The following is a 17,018-nucleotide window of genomic DNA, read 5'->3' on the forward strand; positions in this document are numbered from 1 at the left end:
ATACACTACATCGGGAGAAGCACCCCGGCCGGCTGCCCCCTCGAGGCCGCCTCACCGATCCACCGGCTCGTCTGGACGCGTGTACAGCTCGCCGGACCGGACATTCAATCGGTGCCAGAGTCCTGTTATGACTCTGCGCATCTTGTCTCCGAGCAGAGAGAGTGGTAGCCGTGCCGACAAGAAGCAGGACGACCAAGAGAGCCGATTGGCGCACGGCGGCTCGGCAGAGAATGCACCCCCGTCGTCAGGTCTCAGACGGTCCACAAACAGCAAGCTGGTCTGCCCGAAGCGTCCAAGGCTGCAGCTGCGAGATTCTATTCTGCTGACGCGCAAAGACTCGGCCGAGTCATCGAACGGCGCTACGTCGACGGATGCGGGTACGCCACGGGAGTCTCCAGCGCCGTTGAGGCAGCAACGAGCGCCATCTGAGACGTCGGAGATGAGCAGCATGCCATCAACGCCGTCCAGGTCGAGAATACCAGATCTGCCGAGGTACGCAGCGGAGGAACGTGAATCGCTGTTGATGTCGCATGCTAATCCCATACTGCCTGCCAGGCTGGGACTCCGTCCTCGCGATCACCCACCCAACATCCCGCAGCCACCGACTCCTCCCGCACGTTTGCCGCCTACGCCCCCCGCGCGTCTGCCGCCGAGGGAGCTTAGCTTGGATAGCCGCCAAGTGACGGTGAAGAATTCCGCCAACAGCCCGCGGCCGGTCGCCGAGAAGCCACTAGTGTCTCGCATATGTTCCATGATCTTGGATGAAGAATTCGGCGCCGGCGCCGATCGGTCTTCCACCCCGCTCAAGGTCTGGGAAACGGTGGTTCGGTGTCTAGATGACGTCTCGCAACTCGCACCACCAGCAGCCGCTAGAAAGCAAGGCGAGCGGTCCTCCCCTGAGCATCAAGCTCCGGAGCAGAGACCTCCTCTTGAGTCGTACGATACCGCGATTTGCAACGCCGGTGTTGCAGGTGTCGCGGATGACAAGGCTAGTGACGCAAGCCTTGAGGCTAAAGTAGCTGAGCTTGAGGACAGGCCGGCGCCCGGACACTCAACACTTTTTCAACCCCCAAGCGGCCACAGCCGCTCGCATGCGCTGCCATGCCCATACAGACTTCGTAACCCGACACGGTTTAACGTCACTGACAAGTGGCAATGCGCCACTGGCAAGTGGAAGAGCCTTGATGAGTTACAGTACGAGCCACAGCGTATGTGGCAACTAGAAGGAAAGGCTGACACCTTCCAGGGCACATATCGTTAAGGAGCACAAGCATTCGGGCGACGCCCAACTATTTCAATGCCCGCGGTGTGAGAAAGGGTTCTCGGAACCCGCTGCTTTCAGGAATCATATGATGTTGCCGAAAGACAAGATGTGCGACCCCACGTCTCAGGAGCCCTCTACAGGCGGCGATGTGGAAGACGGCCTCACGGATGCCAGGGCCCGAGATCTTAGCGACAGGGTCAAGAACGAGACATTAAGGTCCTGGGACGAACTCTGGCGATGGCTGTTCCCAACGGACAAGGTAGCGCCGCGGCCTGGTGAGTTTCCCCGGCGAAGCGGGAGTGGGCGGTGGCCCAGCTGACCATAAGCAGTAATCCTCCCCGCTGTTGAGCTCCCGCAGGTGGAACAAAAGGTATTTGCAAGCAGCTGCATGTCGAGTCTCAAGGCCAGCCTGGAGGAGCGTCTCAGGCTCTTGGCGCTGCAGTCGGCCAACGACGACTCATTCTCGGCGCAGATACCCTTCATCACCGGGTCTTTGGCTCTGGTCGTAGAAGCACATCTTCGCAGCGTGTTCATCGCCTGCCGCAACGAGCCTCCTAGCACCTCCAGGAAGGTGTCTTCAAAGACCACAACAACAAAGGACTCGCCGACCGGCCGACCTCGAAACTTCTCCTTGTCATCGACGTCCAGCGCCAGGAGCGTCGACAGGCTGGACCACCGCGGTCTGGCCATTGGCCTCCACCCAACGCAGGGTACGGCGGCGAAGGATACATCTCGGGTCCCAATAAACCGAAAGAGAGACAACAGCAATGGGACGAGGCCCGTCAAGTCACTGCGGGCGGTGACGGCACCGGTCTCGACGATGCTCACGGTCCCGTTCCCGCGCATCTCGACGCTGACGGAGCTGTCGGACGTGGGCCCCAACCTGCTCTCGGAGGACTGGGACCGGTCGCCGAAAGGGCTGGCCACGGACGCCGAGTACTCGTCGGGGGTCGACTCGAGCCCGGGCAGCGACAGCAGCTTCCGGCAGTCGACTCCCACGGACATACGCTGCAGCAAGTGCAACATGCGGCCGAGCCTGCGACCGGACGAGGACATATTCACTGGCGGCGGCGGCTGCGGCATCGGCAGGGGGAGGCAGTCGATGGCGCAGGCGCAGGCGCGGGACCCGACATGCCGGTTCTCGGACTCGGGGATTGGGATCCTGTGCAAGAGCTGCCGGATGCTGGAGGAGCTCATCAACTCGTACTCGAGGACGTCGTCGCCGAGCAAGTCGGCCAAGAGGCGCAGCGGGGTCACCGGGAAGGGAGCCAGGGAGACGGAGATGGAGGGGCCGGCAGCGACGGTGGCGGCGGCGGCGGCGGCAGCCGAAGCGGAGATGGCGGCAGACACGGAGACGGCGGTGCCGCTGTTCTCTCCGGACTCGTCGGGGACGATTGACGAGAGCGAGGAGGAGACGCTGTTCGACCTGATCCTCGACTCGGCGACGTACCTGGACGAGGAGGGCAACCGCAAGACGGAGATTGTCACGTCCATGTTTCCCCTTCCGCCGGTCGGGTTCTCCAATTATGGGCGTTTCGGGCAGGACGACAACTTTTTCTGATTTCCCTTTTTTGTTTCTTTTGCATGGGGGGGGGGGGGGGGGGGGGGGGTAATAGGGAGGAGCCCCGCTGTGTGTTGGACGAGCCGCGTAAGAAGTCTCCTAGTTAGCTTGCTTTGGACCTATAGGCTACGTACAGAGGGAGCACGCACACGCAGGGAAAACTCACTGGTATCGGACAGGTCTGCGCCTTAGACCCGACGCGAAAGCGACTATAATGGAAGGAGGCAAGGCACGTGCTGTCGATCCGGTCTTTTGGGCGCCGCGATTCCATGAGATCAGACTACAATCTTTGCCTTCGCTTACAATACGGGGGGGGGGGGGGGGGGTGGGGGGGTAATAGGGGATCAATCACGGCGTTCTGGTGTCCTTTGGCCGGCGTCGTAAGGGGGAGGGGATTACGGATACCATCCATCGGTTTAAGTCGATGAGGGAGGAAGCTTTCTTTGGTTTCTTTTGGAAGATGGTATCATATGTCATGGTCTCGATTGAAAAGGGGAATAATACCATGAAACCAGGCGTGGGCGTTGGGGATTTCCCTCATTTCTTTTCCTTTTTCTTTCCTTTCTCTTATTCTTCGTTTGCCATGGACGAACTCATGGCTGTTTCGCGACTATGCACCATACCAAAGCAGTCAATCCTATTAAGCTATCAAGACTTTCACGTGGGTTCCTCTGCAGTCAGTTGCTTGAGCTCAAATCACCCGAGAGAGAGGGCGTAATATGCTCTTATTCCCTTGCACAAGTCCTCACAATGCAGCGCCGTACTTATCCTGTCCGTCCAATATTCGTAGGCGAAACCTGGCGCTGGAGGAGGCCTGCGTCCGGGAACGCAGATAATACTATGTACCTACCTACCTACATTGTATGTCCTGCAAGCTGCGCGCCCCCGGCTTGACGATCTGCACCCGTCGGCCCCGCAGGAGTGGTTTGTGGAGGAGGATTGTGTACCTGAGGTGGTTCCACACTACCTGGTGTAGGTGACATGATGCAAGACCTAACTCTCACTCACTCTCTCACTCACTCTCTCACTCACTCTCTCACTCACTCTCTCACCCACTCTCTCTCCCCCTCACATGACCAACAATCAGCAGCTAGGTGCCTACACCAACCCGGTCCAGCTCGGGCAATTGACTTTCAATTTCAAAAGCTGTGTACACCAGGGGAGTGTTGACCAACACGGAGACACATGGCTTGGCAGTCCAGTGAAAGGAGATAATGTGGCTGGTGACCGCGGCCCCTCCCAGAAGATGAGACATCGGATCGGGGAACCAGTGACGTAAAAGGTGAGGTTTGACGCGGTGGATCGGCCGCACACGCCTTTTACGGGTAAAGCAGACGTCATTCTTACAGCTTCAAAAAAGCTCACGGCGAAAAGCTCCCTCGGAAGCCCAGGGCCCAGACTCTCCCTCTCTCTCACTCCCAGTCTAGGTACTCTCACTCACACTCTCACACTCTCTCACTTTCACTCTTACTCTCACCCCCCCTCACTCTCTCCATTGGTCTCCCTTGGTTTCCCCCAGTCTTGTCTCGATCCGATCATGTCACTTTTACATATGTCTCTCCCCCAGAGCTTCTAGATCCGAGCAATCCCATCAATAAAACCCCTCTTCCCGCCCTCCCTTTCGCATAGTTCCTCACTCAATCCCTCCCATCGCATCACCAACACCCACTCTCTCTCTCCCTCCGAAACCTCCCTCACACAAAACCATTGAGCCCCAGCCAAAAGCACAATGGCCGATCGAGGAGAAGGCTATAACGCCCGCCTGGGCGTGAACACGAACGAGATCCCGACGGCGCAGCACCTGCCCAACGCGACGTCGGGCGCGGAACAAGACCGGTACGGCGGCTGGTTCGGCGGGCGCGCCGCCGAAAAGGCCGGCGAGGAGATGGACCGGGTCGCCGAGAAGGTCAAGGAGAACATGCCCCGTGGCTCCGGCGCCGAGCAGGACCGTTATGGCGGCTGGTTTGGTGGCAAGGGCGATGAAGCCACCGAGAAGCTCCGCCAGAACATGCCCCGCGGTTCCGGCGCCGAGCAGGACCGCTACGAGCGCTGGTTCGGCGGCGACAAGGGCCCCTCCGGCGCCTGGGTTCGGGACCACCTGCCCGACGCCTCGGGTGCCGAGCAGGACCGCTACGGCGCTCACTGGGACGGTGCCGTTGACAAGTTCACCGACAAGATCAAGGAGAAGTTCCCAGGTGGCGCTGCCGCCAAGGAGGAGCGCGTCGCCGGCTGGTTCGGCGACAAGGCTGACAAGGCCGGTCACAAGCTCGACGAGGCTGGTGACAAGATCAGGGACAACCTCCCTCGTGTTCCCAGCCAGGAGCGCGTCGCCGGCTGGTTCGGCGACAAGGCCGACAAGGCCGGTCACAAACTCGACGAGGCTGGTGACAAGATCAGGGACAACCTCCCTCGTGTTCCCAGCCAGGAGCGTGTTGCCGGCTGGTTCGGCGACAAGGCCGACAAGGCCGGCCGCAAGATCGACCACGCCGCCGACAGCATGCCCAGGGCTTCGGGAGCCGAGCAAGACCGCTACGCGTCCCACTTTGAGGACAAGGCCCCGTCGGCAGACCGCATCTACAGCAGACTTCCCAGAGCGTCCGTTGCCGAACAGGATCGGTACGCATCCCACTTCAGCCTTCACCCGAGCAACCCCATCAACACGGCGACGACGACGACGCTCGGCCTCGTCCAAAACGTCCTCCTCCCATCCTTCGGCCTCCACGCCGGCCTCAGCACCGTCACGTACGCCGTCGCGCGGTACACCAACCGAGCCGAGGCCAAGGATTGGCTGTGGCCTTCGGGCCAGGTCGCCAACGCCTGGTGGTCGGCCATCGGCACGCGCGTGCTCTACGACGGCCTCTCCTTCTCGTCCGCCTGGAGCTCGCTCGGCTATACCCAGAAGCTTCTCCTCACTGGCGTCAGCGCCTGGGGTCTCCGCCTCTTCTACCGCATCGTCACCCGCAGCGCGAAGCGCGGCAAGGATGACGCCCGCTACGTCGAGGCCAAGAAGGACCCCCAGTTCTGGGACAAGGCCTTCTTCACCATGTTCCTCCCCGAGGCCGCGCTGCAGGCCCTCATCTCGCTGCCCTTCACCCTGCCCTTCCGCGCCCCCCTCACGAGCGCCGCCGCCTCGCCCTTCACCCACTATCCCGAGACCTTCCACAGCCTGGCCGTGTTCCTCTTCACCACCGGCTTCGCCCTCGAGACCCTCGCCGACACCCAGCTCGAGGACCACTCCCGCAAGAGCCAGCAGCTCAACCGCGAGGGCGTCTGGAGCATCGTCCGCCACCCCAAGTAAGTCTTGACCGACCCACTGACCCTCACCCCCAGAACCTGGACCTCTTGAAAGGGTATGCCCGCTAACTAAGCCGACCAACCAGCTACCTCGGCGACGCCCTCTGCCATCTCTCCTTCCCCGTCCTCCTCTATAGCGCCGGCATGATGCACCCGCTCGCCGCCCTCGGCCCCGTCTTCAACTACGTAATCCTCCGCTACCTCGGCGGCGACAAGCAGACCGAGGCCAGTCAGGAGGTGCGCTACACCAAGGAGAACCCGCTCAAGCTCCAGCAGCTGCGGGAGTACAAGCGCGACAAGAACAGCTTCTGGCCAAGTGTCGCTGAGTACGATAACAAGTGGGTGTGGACCGTCGCCGCCGTCGGTGTCGCCGGCGCCGTTGTCGAGAGGGGCCTGCTGGCCTTCTTCCAGGGTTGAAAGAAGAAGATAGGGATATGATACCGACTTGTTTAATTAGTTGTAATAATCGCCCAACAACAGGTGGCCCTTTCAGAAAAAATGAAATGAGTCAAGACTGTTCAACGTGTTTGATGTTTGACTGATATTACGTCGTCGCTTTATGACCGTATAGACTTTCCACGAGTCCTGGGATCCCTTGGGTTTCCCTTCTTCATATAATATGTACCAAGAATTAAACTATTAAACCAATCCCGGATGCCAACCATCCATCCCCCTCCCTACTTCTCCATCTGGGAGCACATCGCAAGAGACCTTGCCACACCTTTTACAGCAGCTTCAGGTCGAGGACGACGCTGGGCGTGCCCTTGAAGCCGCTGGGCATCGTGTAGGTGAAGTTCCAGAACTCGAAGTCGCGGATCGGCGAGTCGGTGCCGCCCAGGGAGCCGCCGAACGACAGGGCGTACGACGTGTTGACGTTGCCCGAGACGTTGACGGCGAGGCCCTGGACGTCGGCCCAGCCGGTGACGGTGGGCTTCTTGAGGAAGGTGCCGACGACGAAGGTGAAGATGGAGTCCGCGGTGCCGTTGGGGTAGCTGAGGCTCAGCTTGTTGGGGGCGACCTCGACGGCGAGCTCCATCTCGGTGGGGTAGAGCTGTGAGGCGTGTCAGTTGGGCCAACAACAGTTCTGGTCGTCCAAAGGAGAGAAGAACAAAGAAAGGGGAGGCGGGGGGGAGAAAACCTACCGAGATGAAAGAAATCTCATCGCCGGTGTTCCACTGGATCACGGCCGGGTTGAAGGACGCCTGGTTGATGGACGGCCCGCCGATCACGTTCTCCCGGAAGGACTCGGCGCCGATGGTCAGGTTGTCCGAGAGCCAGGAGGAGATGTTGCGCGGGACGAGGTCGTAAGGGGGGTAGAAGGTCGACGCCTCGAAGGTGCGCTCGCCGGAGAAGGTGGTCAGGTTCGCGACGAGGCCCTCGGGCAGGAGGCTCTCGTGGAACTTGGCGAGGACGGCGAAGAGGGGCGCCCAGGCGTAGTCGGCGGAGTGGGACATGACAAAGGGCTGTGGGGCGGTTAGTATATTCTTCTGTTGTCCTCACCCGGAACACCGTCTTCCCGAATGGACAGAGACAGAATGGGGCAAGGCTTCACTCACTTTGGAGATCATGGATGAGTTCTCCTTGCCGATCAGCGTCCAGAACCAGAGCGCCATCAGACTGACGTAGCGGTTCATGTCGTAGCCGTACGCGCGGTCCCAGGGGCCGGCCATGTTCTTCATGCCCGGGTGCCACAGCTGCGAGACGGCTTGCCAGGTGTGAGAAAGCATCTGCGGGCCCTTGACCGTCATGACGGAGTCCTCGGGGAGGTACTTGCACCAGAGGATCAGGCCGAAGAGCGAGACGCCTGTGTAGGTGCCCGAGTTGAACTCGGAGAGCGTGTTGGCGCGGTCAAAGAGGTCGATGATCTCCTGGGCGTAGGTCTCGCCCGACTTCGTCATGTTGGCGTCGCCGAAGCGGCGGCCGGTGTAGCCCGAGACGAAAGCGCGCATGATGGCCTTGGGGGGGGGGGGAGAGAGGTTAGCTTCTCCCGGCGGAGAAAAGGATAGAACATGAGGGACCACGTACGGGGTTGCTGTAGGAGGGGTACAGGTTGTCGTCGTCGACGCCGCCGACGCGGTACTCGTCGCCCTTGGTGGTGTTGTAGAGCGACTGCAGGATGAGGTCCTGCGTGTCGTTGCTCAGGAGGTGGGGGAACTCCTCGAGCGCCATGATGAGCGTCGTGCCGATGAAGCCGCGCCAGTTGGGGTCCCAGGAGTTGTAGATGACGCCCAGATAGTCCGGCGTGCCCACGTACGGCTGCTCGGGGTACATCTGGTAGTCGCCGTACCTGATATTCGTGTCAGATCAACGCATTCTTGCTGTGCAAAGCCTTCTTCTTTGTGGACAAGGACGGGGGGTCCCGGTTGCGATTGATTGCTTACCACTGCTCAGACTCGACCTTGAACTGGGCGTCGATGGTGTTGGTAATGATCTTGGCGGCCTGGGCGGCGTCGTCGCCCTCGTTGCGCGCCAGGAGGCCCAGCGCGTACCAGACGGAACTGCGCGTCTCGTGCCTCAGCGCTGTGGCGGCGCTGAAGTCGTAGAGGTAGCCCGCGGAGCTATCATAGAACTGGTCCATCCAGGCCATAGACTCATTCAAGAGGCCCTGGGCGTTGACGGGCATAGAGGCGACGTACGACGAGGCGGTCGCCGTGCCGGCCGTGAGGGCCAGGATGCCCGCTGCCTTTGTCGTGCTGAAGATCATCGTGAGACAGGCCACTCGGAGGAGAGGAAGAGCTCGGCGTGCTGTAGGGGAGAGACACGTTCGGCGATGCTGCAGAAGTCCTGAGGAACCCGGCAGACGCCGATTGGGAGCCCTGGGGCCCGGGCTGTCTTAATATACGAGCATATCGACGCATTGTGTTGATACCGAGGCCAAGGGCCGCGGGGCAAGCTAACCGTCCGGTGCAGGACCCCGGGGATAGTCGTCATTACACTTTGCGTCTTGACAGAGGGGCGCCCTTGTTTGCCCGCGCGTGACCAACGAACGACGGAAGTAGGCTGCCGTGATAACCTTTGACAACCCGGTACCTGGGGAGGGGACCGCCGTGCCGTGTCGGTATGTGTTAATGGCCTTGTTAGGTAAGAACGGGGACGCGATAATGAGATGTGGGAACTGGGTATCACTTCTATCACCAAGGAGGGGAAAGCGTTCTCTTCCAACGGGTGGAACGATGCCATTCTCCAATGGCAGGGCGGCGATTCGGATCATCCCCGAATGGACGATATCGGAGCGCATGATATCAAGCCGGGGTTGAATAAGAAAAGAGAAGGTCAAAAGAGACGAAGCCGGGGGGGGGGGGGGATGCTTGATGACCTAGCCTCAACAGGGGCCTCCCTTGCTAATGATTCGAGGTTTCCCCTGACCCTGGCGGGACCGTGGTATCTCTCCGCATTCATGCAATCCCGATGGGTCAAGATGAAGTGAGTGGCACGGGCTCGGACGAGTTAAAGGGCGGGGTTGGGAGCCCGGTCCGGCTTTGGCCGGGTGACGATGTTGCTCCATTGGTATTATCGACCGAGGCTGTTTTCCCATATCTCTCCCGCTGCTTGTTCGTCTTCCTTACTCGACACGCTAGCTCCATAATGTAATCAATATGCCCCATCCTGCAGAACAACACTAGAAGATACATGCACCAACAGCGTATCGAGTCCGCGGCAAACAGCGGCTCCTTTTCGGGTTGTCCTCCAGTTTCGCTGACTGGTGGGATCGTCCAACGGGGGGGGGGCCTGGCGAGATGCTATCAATTGTGGACTGGCGGTAATTTGGGACGAAAACACTGTAAGGTTCGTGGGCATTGCACGGCTCGAACCATGGATATAATGTCTATTGCGACGCCCACGCCTCCCTTGATGTGTGTAGCTTGAGTTCACGATGGGCGCGCGATCACAACTGTGTCTGATTGACGATTATTTTCTATCTTCTGTGTGTAAGTAGAAGCAACCGCGAGGTGGGAAAAGGACAAAGCACAATGGCGGAGACCAAATCGATCACAGACATCCCGTCGAGTCCGAGAAAGAGCCTCGATGCTGCTGCGCCGGAGAAGAGCTTCGATGCGGACGAGGCTCGTCTGGCCCAGATGGGTACGTTTTTTCCAAGTCATCAACATCATCCGGCATCGAACTATGTATACTGACGCTTTGATTAGGCCACACGCAGGAGCTGAAGCGTCACTTCAGCACGCTCAGTCTCATTGGCCTCGCGTCGACGACGACCATCTCCTGGACCGGTCTGGGTCTCGGCCTCATCACCGAGATCAACGCCGGCGGCCCGGGCGCCGTCATCTACGGCTTCATCCTCGTCACGCTGCTGCAGTGTTTCCTCGGCGCGTCGCTGGCCGAGTTCGTGTCGTCCTATCCGACCGAGGGCGGCATGTACCACTGGATCGCCGCCGTGGCGCCCAAGAAGCTGACCGGCGTGCTGAGCTTCTTCACCGGCTGGTTCAGCGTGCTCGGCTGTGAGTCGTCCCAGCCTCCCCCCTCCTCCCCTACCGATTGCTTTTTTCTTCATACTGACGCACGAGTCCCCTCTCCCCCCAGGGATCTTCACAACCGCCTCGACGAATCTGATCTACGCCCAGATCCTCATGGCCATGATCGCCGTCTACCACGGCGACCTCGAGATCCAGGCGTGGCAGACCTTCATCGTCTACCAGGGCTTGAACCTCATCACGGCCGCCATCGTCATGTACGGCAACAAGATCATCCCCGGGCTGAACAAGTTCTCCCTCTTTTACCTGCAGATCGGCTGGTTCGTCGTCATGGTCACCGTGGCCGCGTGCGCGCCCACCCACCGCAACGCCGACTTCGTCTTCCGCACCTGGATCAACAACACGGGCTGGGAGAACCAGGTGATCTGCTTCATCACGGGCCTGGTCAACCCGCTCTACAGCCTTGGCGGGCTCGACGGTGTCACGCACATCACCGAGGAGATGCCCAATGTGAGTCCATCTGCAGTTTCCCTGACGCGCGGCATGCATCACAAGACCCATTACTGATGCTTGGAACACAGCCGTCGAGGAATGCGCCCCTCGCCATTGCCATCACGCTCGGTATCGCCTTCGTTACTGGCCTCACCTACTTGGTTACCCTCATGTTCTCCATCCAGGACTTTGACGCCCTTTCCACGACCAACACCGGCCTGCCGCTTGCAGAGCTCTTCCGCCAGGTCACGCAGAGCGCCGGTGGAGCGTTCGGTTTGACCTTCATCCTCTTCATCGCCCTGGGCCCCTGCGTCGTCAGCTCCCAGCTGAGCACCGGAAGAGTCTTTTGGGCCTTCTCCCGAGACGGCGCTATGCCCTTCTCCAAAGTGTGAGTCTTTTTCTCGCGTGCCCTTGCGCAGCAGCCTGAGAACCCGTCAAACTGACAGAATCCTATCAACAAAAAGATGGTCAAAAGTCCACCCCAAGTGGCAGATTCCCATCAACTCCCAAATGGCCGTCACCGCCATCGTGGCGGCGCTCGGATGCCTCTACCTCGGCTCCTCGACGGCCTTCAACTCCCTCCTCGGCACCGCCGTCACCATCAACAACATCTCCTACATGTTCCCCATCCTCACCAATCTCCTCACCGGGCGCAGGAACATGCACCGCGGCGTTTTCAACATGGGCCCCACCCTGGGGCCCATCGTGAACGGCATCACGGTGTGCTGGCTGACGTTTGCTATTGTCTTCTTCTCCTTCCCCTATGTCATGCCCGTCGAGCCCGCCAACATGAACTACACCTGCGTTGTTGTCGGCGGACTCGCTATTTTGGTTGGTGCGTGGTGGTTCAAGGCCGGCTCGAAATACAGCGAGAAGATGCTCCAGGCGAAGGAGGAGTAGAGTGTAGGGGTGATGGAGGGTGGTGTTTTTGGAAGGTTAGTGTAACTGGAGAAATCCGCGATGGAACGTTCTCTGCAGCATTAGAGACCGTGATCCAAAGATCTATATATAGAGAGAGAGAGAGAGAGAGAGAGAGAGAGAGAAGACACAGCCTTTCCAATTATGCACGGCATGAGACCGCAGTGTAGTCTGAGTAGCCTAGGCGGGTTACAGTATAAAGTTATGGTTTTTCAGGATTCGCCAAGTGTTCCATGAAATGTGACGTGCCGCCGTGATACGTGTGACCAACGCACCACTCCGCAGCCCCCTCCCTCTTGTTCCCATGGTAATGGCACAGGCAGAAACCCAGTTTGCTTGCATGGAGAGACCCAGACTTCCGGTACTCACGGGACCAAGCTAGCTCATCTGCCGGATGCCTGGAACGGGTAACGTGGGGTTGACGGGTCCCAGAGGGCCCCCATCCACAAAATGAGTCTCAATGAGCTACCGGTGATACCGGCGGAGAGACGCCGGCAGCCGGGCAATTCGCCGATAGTTTATGCTTGATGTTAATTTGGGGACTCTATGACACTCAAAGTCACCGAAATGACGAGGCAAGTCAAAAGGACCATCAGCATCTCTCAGGACTGCTGCTTGCTCTCTTCCACCTTGCCTCTTTTTTCCCTTTCTTTTTCAACCAAAACCATAACCTGCAACAGCATCTTTTTGATACCCCTAACGTGCTTACTTACTTCTCCACTCACAACCTTGAATACACATCGAAGAGCAAAACGAATCAACATGAGACTTATCATCAGACCCGACAGCCAGTCCGCATCCGCCCACGTCGCCCACTATATCCTGGGTATGGCCCCCTCCCTTTGCTCCAGTCCGACAAAGGTCCGTTACGCACAGCATAGTCCTCTAACAGCTATCAGATCGCATCAGGACCTTTGACCCCACACCAGAGAAGCCTTTTGTTCTTGGGCTTCCTACAGGCAGCAGCCCCATTCAGATTTACGAGATCCTAGTCACTGAATACAAGGCCGGCCGTATCTCCTTTGAAAATGTCATTACTTTCAACATGGTACGTTCTGGTGACGGTGCATTATATGAGTGCTATACCGCATGTTATGTCTCCATATTGGATCCAACCTAATTGTCACTGTTAGGATGAGTATGTTGGGCTTCCCCAGGCACACCCAGAGTCATACCACAGCTTCATGTTCCGCCATTTCTTTTCCCAGGTGAACGTCAAGCCCGAGAATGTCCACATCCTCGACGGCAACGCGCCTGATTTGGATTCCGAGTGCGCTGCCTACGAAGAAAAGATCAAGGCCGTCGGCGGCATAGACCTCTTCCTCGGCGGCGTCGGCCCGGACGGCCACATTGCCTTCAACGAGCCGGGGTCGAGTCTGGCGTCCAGAACCAGGGTGAAGACGTTGGCCATGGACACCATACGCGCCAATGCCCGCTTCTTTGGCGGCGACCTGAGCAAGGTTCCGCAAATGGCGTTGACCGTCGGAGTGCAGACGATTATGGAAGTAAGAGTTTCTCTCCAAAACGAATGAACTTGCGCGCGGGGTGGGACTCGACTGACAGTGACTGGACAGGCGAGGGAAGTCGTCATCATCGTGAACGGAGCAAGCAAGTCCATTGCGCTCCAGAAAGCGATCGAGGGCGGGGTTAACCACATGTGGACGCTGTCGTGTCTCCAACTCCACCCCTACTCGATGATCGTGGCAGATGAGGATGCGACTCTGGAGTTGCAGGTGAAGACGGTCAAGGTGCGTAAAAATCCCATGGCATCCCAGGGAGATATTTCTGACAATTTATCGCGCAGTACTTCAAGAGCATCGAGAAGGTCGGACTGGGCAAGGGTTTCGAGCAGAAGCTGCCCCTAAGACTGAGGACCGTATCTCTCGCCAGCCCTCCTCATACACCAGCAGATAACAAGGCGGCTTTCATTGAAGATCATCTTGTGGAGTTGACGCCGGATAGTATGTCATCTCGCATGACGTCGTGGCCCGTCATATAAAGACGGCCCTGGAGAGATTTAGGGAAAGGGATCATATCCGTTGCAGATACGTCTTACGTATCTATGAGGAGTCATATGCTAGAATGATTTGATGGCTTGATTTGTGCTTCGAGCAGACTTTAGAAACGGTTATTGATGGATATAGTCGCTGTAAACCCCCATAAGCGGTCTAGTGGAGTTCACCCGGTACATATGTAATATCACGATACGTAAAAACTCGATACGCAGCGGTTCTGGGCCTGTGCCACATTTCAATCTCTTCATATGGTACCAAAAAACGGCCATGTATGAATGATTGGGGAAGACTATATGTGGGATTGGCCCTCTCAACCGCCCTGGTTCTCATACGACCACAAGTTATAGCCAGCCTGAAGGCTGGACTGGTCAAAGATGTACCACGAGTTGTCCAGGTTGCGAATCTCTAGTTCAAAACCCTCGGCATCCCCAGACGCAGGCGTGTGAAGTCCCTGAAGCTTCTGCTCGAGCCGGGCAGCCAGCATTCCCCGAAGGCTGGGTTTCGGCTCGTACATCTCCTTCAACCTTTGCAGGTGAACGCCTACGTTTTCTAAATCTGTGCACGATGCGTCAGCTTTGGCAACGCACTTTGTTTTCGTAATACGAGAAAGACTCACCTTCAGGTTCCCCTACCCCTCCGTCCACTCCTTGAAGTACGATAAGAGCAGCCCACGTGATCATGACCAAATCCCAATTAGACCATATCGAAGAGTCGCACATCTGGAGTTTGACGGCCGCTCTAGCAGAGACCAGAAGCTCGTGCTGCTCTTTCGGGGTGGTGTTTGAGAACAGGTTGCAGCCTCTGGCAGGGTGGTATATAGACAAGACAAGGAGTCGATGCAGGATGTACTGCCGGAACACGAGCTTCTTCTCGTGCTCCGACTCAAAGTCCTTGTCACTAAACTCCACGAGCCAGTCGTCCAGCTGCCGCGCCCAGTCGCGGATGACAGCGCCGTCAACCCCGCTGAACGAAACAGAAGAGATCTGCGCCACGGTGGGCTCGGTTTCGAAGCACGACCAGATTGTCGGGAGGCCCCTCCCCGTAAAGTGAGTCAAACCTGTGTGCATCATCCGTGACAACCGATATAACTGATCCTGCAGTGGGATCTTCAGTCTTGGAAGCGGCGCCTCGATGGGAATGACAGGACACGACAGGTGGATTGACGCATGTTCAAGATCCACGATCTGGAGATGTCAGTGCCGCAACTCTACAGTTGCGCAAGGGAAGCATTACCTGTAAGCCGGCGAACAAACGTCGCCACTCGCGAGATCGCTCATCGGTATGAGAGGGGCAATGCTCCAATATGAGACGGTATGCGAGGGATATCCAGACCCCGGTCTCTTTCACGACGGCTTCCCTCAGCAGGCCGGCGAGTATGATACCCAACACCGTTTGAAACGCCCATTCTTCGGCGGAAGTCTTTTCGTCAGGAGGCTGGCCGACTTCGCTCTGCGGTATGCACAGCTGGGAGATGGCGCTGCACAAGACGGTGAAGTAATCCGGCGCCAAGACGGCAACGTCAGGCGAGCCCCTGATGCTGGAGCAGTAGAGCATAGAGGCCAGCATGAGTGGTCTCGGAGACGAGAACGTCTGTTTTGTCGGGAGAAAGTGCAGCCCCGGCATGGACTCGTGGAATCTGCGAGAAATTAGTGTGAGCGGTCCGAAGGGTAGCTTGCTCGGGGCTGGTAAAAGGGGTGGACATACGACAGCCAGAGGCGCTTGATCATGACCTTGTCCCATATGTTTGAGCTGACATTGGAGGAGCAGCTTCTTCTGAGCACAGATACCGCACCCCAGAGAGCGCCGAGTGAAGTTTCCCCAGGCGTCCCAGGCTCCAGTGCCGTCATCTCCGGAGACGGAGGCGACTCGGGCTCGTCGACATTGCTCAAGGGCGGCAGCCCCAAGTGTTCTTCGATCCGTTTGAGACGGAGAAAGACGGACTTGTTTAACAACGGGCTCTGCTCGTTTGCCTGCAGAAGGGACGCAAGCGAGATACTTTCCCGATGCGATGCTGACTACAACAAGACATCTGTCAGACGAAGCCGCAGCATAGCCGCCTCGAGAGCGACAGGACGGGAGGAACGTACGTTGGCCCGCGGTACAAAGACGCAAGGCACTCCCGCCCGTAAGCATCTTCGACATGCGGACCCATTTTCGATTCTACATTTCATCTATGTCCGCAATGGGAGGGGGACCCGTCCGTCAGAGCTGAGACTTGACAGCGGGTGTCAACTAAGCATAGCATACCTTTTGTTTCCTGCAATTGACTGAGTCGGCACACGAGCATCAGCCACCGCAGCCACGGAACAACCAGGGGGGGGAGAAGGGTGGGTGTCCTTGCGGAGGGGGGTTTGCGGCTTACCACACGCCTTCCGGGCTTTGCTCAGGCCCGACTCCTCCGGCTCAGGCCGGGTCGCCGTCTTGTCTCTCGCCGGCTGAGTTGACATTGTCAACAGCTTATGCACTAACACGCCCCTTCAAGTCCCACTCTATTGTGCGCAGAACGGGTTGCGGAGAGCGCAGGTTGTTTGCGGCTTCTTCCTGTGCCCGCAATTGCTGGGCTCTGTGGGGGAGGGGAGGGGGCCGGCGAAACAGGTAAATTCGGGGGTTAAGTTTGTTGTTCACCGGTTGCGCCGGGGACCACCGGCTTTTTGAAGATTCGACGACTGGCGCTACGAGCGAGCCTGGACCTGGCTCTCTTGATAGGCCGAAGAACCGTCATTGGAGGGATTTCTGGGCAATTTGGAACGGCCCACCCGGCAACTCCGGTCCGTGTTTGCCGGGTGGTGATGTTGCAAGAGGCGCGCGCGCACGCGGTCGACGGAACAGGTGCAGGTTTTGCTGCATTCCGACGACATGGCCTTCCTCCGAACGCCCGCCACTTCTCATTGCCATGTCCCCAGCCTCCGGTGTGAATTCCCAGAACTTTGCCGCAGATGTTTGGGTACTTGATCGGGTTAATCTGCTGAGAGAGAGAGAGAGAGAGAGGTGGTGTTGTACACCACCCATGGAACCCCCCCCCCCCCCCAGCTTTCGAAGCCAAC

The 17,018-nt window shown here is 58.4% G+C and overlaps 6 protein-coding genes across 6 annotated transcripts; 3 read left to right on the forward strand and 3 right to left on the reverse strand.

Moving 5' to 3' along the window:
* Positions 1-1,387: 1,387 nt before the first annotated feature.
* On the reverse strand, positions 1,388-2,758 carry GLRG_10757 (uncharacterized protein; the record flags this gene model as incomplete). The annotated part of the gene is made up of 1 exon (XM_008101442.1): positions 1,388-2,758. One exon carries the CDS (start codon positions 2,756-2,758, stop codon positions 1,388-1,390), a length of 1,371 nt encoding a protein of 456 aa, XP_008099633.1.
* Positions 2,759-4,554: 1,796 nt separating this feature from the next.
* GLRG_10758 (uncharacterized protein) lies at positions 4,555-6,536 on the forward strand (the record flags this gene model as incomplete). Its single annotated transcript, XM_008101443.1, has 2 exons — positions 4,555-6,119; positions 6,206-6,536. 2 exons carry the CDS (start codon positions 4,555-4,557, stop codon positions 6,534-6,536), a joined length of 1,896 nt encoding a protein of 631 aa, XP_008099634.1.
* Positions 6,537-6,843: 307 nt separating this feature from the next.
* On the reverse strand, positions 6,844-8,823 carry GLRG_10759 (uncharacterized protein; the record flags this gene model as incomplete). Its single annotated transcript, XM_008101444.1, has 5 exons — positions 6,844-7,170; positions 7,262-7,582; positions 7,676-8,074; positions 8,145-8,406; positions 8,501-8,823. The coding sequence occupies 5 exons, from the start codon at positions 8,821-8,823 to the stop codon at positions 6,844-6,846; spliced, it is 1,632 nt and encodes a 543-aa protein (XP_008099635.1).
* Positions 8,824-10,090: 1,267 nt separating this feature from the next.
* Positions 10,091-11,941, forward strand: GLRG_10760 (amino acid permease; the record flags this gene model as incomplete). Its single annotated transcript, XM_008101445.1, has 5 exons — positions 10,091-10,202; positions 10,268-10,576; positions 10,659-11,059; positions 11,131-11,429; positions 11,506-11,941. The coding sequence occupies 5 exons, from the start codon at positions 10,091-10,093 to the stop codon at positions 11,939-11,941; spliced, it is 1,557 nt and encodes a 518-aa protein (XP_008099636.1).
* Positions 11,942-12,721: 780 nt separating this feature from the next.
* Positions 12,722-13,958, forward strand: GLRG_10761 (glucosamine-6-phosphate isomerase; the record flags this gene model as incomplete). Its single annotated transcript, XM_008101446.1, has 5 exons — positions 12,722-12,785; positions 12,859-13,007; positions 13,093-13,464; positions 13,534-13,707; positions 13,764-13,958. 5 exons carry the CDS (start codon positions 12,722-12,724, stop codon positions 13,956-13,958), a joined length of 954 nt encoding a protein of 317 aa, XP_008099637.1.
* Positions 13,959-14,284: 326 nt separating this feature from the next.
* GLRG_10762 (uncharacterized protein) lies at positions 14,285-16,126 on the reverse strand (the record flags this gene model as incomplete). Its single annotated transcript, XM_008101447.1, has 5 exons — positions 14,285-14,529; positions 14,591-15,158; positions 15,208-15,610; positions 15,679-15,944; positions 16,013-16,126. 5 exons carry the CDS (start codon positions 16,124-16,126, stop codon positions 14,285-14,287), a joined length of 1,596 nt encoding a protein of 531 aa, XP_008099638.1.
* Positions 16,127-17,018: the final 892 nt, after the last annotated feature.

Source organism: Colletotrichum graminicola (genome assembly GCF_000149035.1).
Source record: "Colletotrichum graminicola M1.001 genomic scaffold supercont1.66, whole genome shotgun sequence".
In the NCBI taxonomy this organism is placed as follows: domain Eukaryota; kingdom Fungi; phylum Ascomycota; class Sordariomycetes; order Glomerellales; family Glomerellaceae; genus Colletotrichum; species Colletotrichum graminicola.